Below are 5,311 nucleotides of genomic sequence, written 5' to 3' on the forward strand. Positions count from 1 at the left end.
AAATACATACAGCATTCATTACCTCAGATCGTGAAAAGATTTTTCGTATCCAATGATTAAAAGAAACTGTTTTGAATAAAAACTTTTTTAATTAAATAATTTTACTTATTACAGAAAAATGACTAAAAGCTGTAAACACATTTGATAACTTACAAGTTTCTAATATGAAATGATTCTAATGATGAACCAACAAAGTTATTCTTTAATTAATATGAAAATAAAGGACGCTCGATAAGTGGTTTATTCCTTTCAGGCGTAATTCCTTTTCGTAATTTTCAGGGTAATTCCTTTCAGGAATTACCCCATCGAGGTACGAAAACGCTCATAAAATCCACAGTTTTGTAAATAATGAATGGAAGTTTCTACACAGTGTAAGTAGAGTGGCTACTCAACACAAAATTAATTGTTGTTGTTTAACCTTTACCTTTGCGCACCAAATTTTTCCCGAAAACATCAAATAGTTAGTGTGCATTGCGTGGTCGATATTTCGACCAACCCCGTCCTCAAAAGGTAAAGTATAAAAATTAAAAAATACAAACGTTTTTCCTGCCCTCTGTGAAAAATAAAAATGTGGGTTACCCTTTTTTGGATACCAGCCATTCATTTATTATAACTTCTTTGCAGCCCGTATAATTGAGAAAATCAATATGAAAAATATTCGCTTGGTGTGAATTAATAGAAATTTTACTCGGACGCAAGGTTAAGCATACGGTTAAAATAATTTTTCTCTAAAATTAATCAGCTGTTCTATCAAAAAATAATCTTTTTTCTTTTTTAATTTTACAATATGACAAAGCATAACCTTATATATCCACAGTTCAAACACAGATTCGATTAAAATAACAAAATTTTTATTTATTCACCTTTATCTCTGTCAGTGCTACAAATAACGATAATTTAGCAATTTAGCCCAACTACTCTAAGATGAAATGCTCTTGCGTCATTTAATTATCATTCCACGTATGCTAAGCTTTCAGTATAAAAAGGCCGACTTTCGAAATGAGATATAGTGATTCTGTCTCGTCTTTTTGCGAAATGAAATATGAAACGAATTATCCGATCATGAAGTGTGCGACTGTCTGTCTATTGGCCTTTTGTGCGTTCCAAGTAAGTAACCCACAAATTATTTCAATTTAACCATTATTGCGTTGAATTATTCATTTGTAACTATATACTCACACCGTATTCCTTAAAACCTGAGCGGTATAATTCATAATATAATATTTTCTTACCAAATTTATCATTTCTTTTTAACTTTACAGGCAGTTTACGCATGGGGAATAGATGACGTGGAAGCTTTACGTAGCAAAGTTTTATATGAAATGCTGGGAATCTACAATAAAGTCTGGCAGACTAGTACAGTCAGTTGAAAAAAATAATTCCTACTCCCCAAATATTAAAAAAAAATTTAACACATTTAATCTTTCTATTTTCCTTTCTCATAAGGATGAATATAAGGCTATGCTGAGACAAGGAGTATATATTGACCATCGAAGGTGTTTAGATATTGATGAAGCTGATCTATTTTTTAGAAAGTATCGCCAGTTATATGACCAATGCGATCTGTGTTTTGAAGACGCTCTTAAAAGTACGGATCCAGAGGTAAATTAATATTTGTTTCTTTATCATCCATTTCAAACCCAATATGTTCTCTTTTCCATTCCATTTGAATATATTTATCAATTTAATGTAAAAACTACGCGGAAAAAATTGTTGCATGAATTTCACCATACTTTATACATTTACGAAACAAGTGTCAAGGAAGAAATTTTTCTTCAAACATTATGGAAGGTTGGCCCATAAATGTGACAGTGTGTTATATGGATACAAATACTTTGTCTCGGTTGCATAATTTTCGTATTTTCATCTTTTTTTTTCTTGTATAGATTGACGGCGGAATGAAATTTTCAATCTTTAATTATTATTTACCATTAAAATTTGAATTCTTGATTTTTCACGAAAAATCAAAAAGCTGCGACAATAACTATGTAGGGTTTGAAAAAAGCAACGTATTTGTTATCTCTAATTTTTTTATGTCGTATGTTATTTGGCTTAAAATATTCATTTTTGTTTTTTTTTTTGATTCTGAAAATCCTATAATTTGAAATCTCGAAAAAAGTGATCTCAACAATTTAAAAAGTTCTCTAACTTTTTAATATAATCCAAAATGACTGACTAGCTGTTTTTCTGGTACAGGGGATCTCAAAACCGGGAAATTTGATCAAAAAAAGGGGAGAGGTTAAACTATCCAAAAATCTAATACCTTCTCTTATGAAAATGTAAAAATATATAATTTTGTTGTTTACAGGTTGCAAAAAGGTGCTGTCGTAACGAAATGGCTGAATTAAAAGGCTTAGTAAAGCCGACTATTGCTAGTATTAAGGCATGCCTAAATAAACTCGTTCATGATGCAGAGGCTGCTAGAGCAAAAGAAACTTCAGGCAGAGCTCCAGAAGTCCCTCGCAATGAACCTGAAAGCAGACGTGCAAAATCAATATAAAGTACAAATGTTACCTTATTGACATCAATAAACATCTATAAAATATCTATAAAAGTCTTCTACTATTTTCATATATAAATTATAACTTTTCTATATTTTGCAATAAATAAACAAACCCCAGAAGAAAACATTAAGATTGGGGGTAGTGAACCGCTGCTCAGATAAAAAATGGCTAATATATTCTCTCTATAAAATAACACTAATGATAATGCTTGCAAATCTCTATATAAAAGGAGGTTTTCACCTTTAGATTGGAATCAATCGAGTGAATTGAAAGTTGAAATGCTTATTAGGGATTTTTGATGTCACACAATTCAAATTTAAGGTGAAAATTTCAAAATTCAAGATGGTGGACTAAAAATTGCGGCTAAACTTCAAACGTAAAGGGTCGTTTTTACGTTTGCACTGGAATCAATCGTGTAATTAAAAATCCAAAAAGTTTGGGCGCTAAGTTTAAAAATTCCGGGTTCCGAAATAAGGCCCGCTGAATTCAGTATTACCGGGTATTGGTCCTACTAGCTCGGCTAGCAAAAAAAAATTTGAAGACGAGATTATCGTTTAATCTGTACTTTTATGTCGATGTCTGAAATACTCCTTGCGTTGAGTTGAATAACAAGTCTTAGATCGTTAAAATACAAAACATGTAAAAACTTCAACCAAATTAACTGAGAGCACTTTTTCATAAAAAATGTGCGGGGTCCTTTGTGATCTTAATCAAAAAATTCAAGATTTCGAATCCAAAATGGCGTCTCACTTTGTGTTGTAGGAGTGTTGCTTTCCTCGAACTAGAATAAATCAACACGTGAGGAACTTTTCTTTTCTTGAAACAATTCGCTGCTTTCGTATAAATTTGTGTACCTATTTAGCACCGCTTTTGGCTAGATTCAGCGTTAAAGAAACACCATTAATTTCTGAACAGCTTTGGATTGATTGAAAGTATAATCAAAAATTTTCTTTGGGCTTTTCAACCGAGTTCCTACGCTGGCAATCTGCTTTTTCCATCAATTTAGTTTTCGCCTTGAAGTTGATTGATTGAACATTACTCAGACAGATTGTAAAGCATGTCAATATTTCTTTAAAACAGATTATTGTTATGCAGAATAAAACGAGCATTTATTTCGGTCATGATGCATTGTGAATGCAAGGAGCATGAGGAGTGTGAGGACAAATATTCGACAAATATTCGTATCTCTAACCAGTTGGGTTTGAATTACGAGCTGGAAAAAGATGCCAATGAATTCGCGGAAAATCTCAAACATGACATTTCGTTGGTTGGAGAAGAGTATGTAATGAATTTTGATCTGTCAGATTTCAATTCGGAAATGTAAACAGGACGTACGCTTGCGTTTAAGGCAAAAAAAATTTTGAAGCAGTGATATAATCAATTCATTCCATGACTCACAGCTACACAATACAGTCTTCACTTGATCAAACTGGTATTTTTTTATCATCCCCATTCATTGTTTTGCAAGAAGAAGATGGGAGATTCTAAGCAAAAGCGCAGAGAGATTTGTTCTAGTTTTACAATGCCATTATTTAAGCTTCGAATTCAAGTAAGGTAACGTTTATCCTCGTGAAGACGAGGTTCCCACAAGTGTTTCTCCCATCATTCAATGATAAAAGTATATTTCTATTCGATTCGTAGAATGGTAAAAATTGCAAAAAACTTTATCCAATCATTGCTAAACAGTCCTCGAGGGTCCGTGCAACTTCTATCGTGTCGATGAAAAGTAACATTTTGTCTCTTCTATCTTGAAACCTGGATTTTTTGGATTCAGTGTCAAAGGACTTTATTTAACTAAAATATTATAAACAACATTATACCACAGTTTCAGCCAATTCAAACAGAAGCGTATTTTTCATAAATGTGTATGGGGTCCTTTGAGTCATTTTTAAGAATTTTTTAATCATCTGAGCGAAATTGTCATGTTCTTGTATAGGAACTCTATGCCAATCATTTAATTCAAAGTTCTTAGTCTTTTTACTCATATTAGAAACATGAGAGACTTGTCCATGCAAAAACCCTTAAAGGTTTGGTGCTGGACCTGGTAATGGATGGACAGCCATTTTAGCGACTGCATAAGGGTTTCCTGCGAAACTCTAAAAAGAAGATCCAATTTTTGATTGAAGTAGCAAAAATTAATTAATTGCGGTAAGTTTTGGTATTTCAAACATAAAAATTTAAATAATGCAATGCAGTTATTTAAAAATGGAAATGTTCGGTTGTTGTAAAAATTCAACTTTTTATTAATATTTGAGAATAAAGTTGTACTTTTGCTCACGCCAAACAGAAACTTTAATTTTTCTAAATATGTCTAGCTTTGGTTGAATAATTAAATTTTACAATGATAAATCTTACACTTTTTTTAGTTTTATTATACACAAAAATGTGACAATTATTTTCACTGCACTTTAACTGAAACTGAATTTGTGTGTAAGCTTATGAATTAAGCAACATTTTTTGTTTCCAGTTTCGAAATTAGCCACTCGAAATTAGGAAAAACCACAATAATTATTTCCATATTTTCATGGCCCACCTACATCTTATAGAAGGATTGTTATAGGTCATTCGCGAAACACGTGTTATATGTTTCATAAATTTGAAAACCGGCCCCTCCACTTACAAAAACTTATTTTTTAGTAAATACATAGCAGCACACGCTTTGTTTAATTTTAAAACAAAATATAATTTTTTTGCTGTCAATCATATTTTGGTATAGTAGGAATTTCTGTTCTTAAAGTTTGTAAAACTAAAGCTTATTTTAAGGTCAAAGAAAATTGCATCATAGTTTAAAGTTTCGGACTACTCTT

The 5,311-nt window shown here is 31.7% G+C and overlaps 1 protein-coding gene across 1 annotated transcript; it reads left to right on the forward strand.

The window, feature by feature from the left end:
- The first annotated feature begins 991 nt into the window (after window positions 1–991).
- Window positions 992–2,500, forward strand: LOC117175376. The gene is made up of 4 exons (XM_033365084.1): window positions 992–1,107; window positions 1,263–1,361; window positions 1,447–1,602; window positions 2,309–2,500. The coding sequence occupies exons 1-4, from the start codon at window positions 1,000–1,002 to the stop codon at window positions 2,498–2,500; spliced, it is 555 nt and encodes a 184-aa protein (XP_033220975.1). The 5' UTR covers window positions 992–999.
- The last annotated feature ends 2,811 nt before the right edge of the window (window positions 2,501–5,311 follow it).

This window comes from Belonocnema kinseyi, chromosome 6 (assembly GCF_010883055.1).
Source record: "Belonocnema kinseyi isolate 2016_QV_RU_SX_M_011 chromosome 6, B_treatae_v1, whole genome shotgun sequence".
NCBI lineage: Eukaryota > Metazoa > Arthropoda > Insecta > Hymenoptera > Cynipidae > Belonocnema > Belonocnema kinseyi.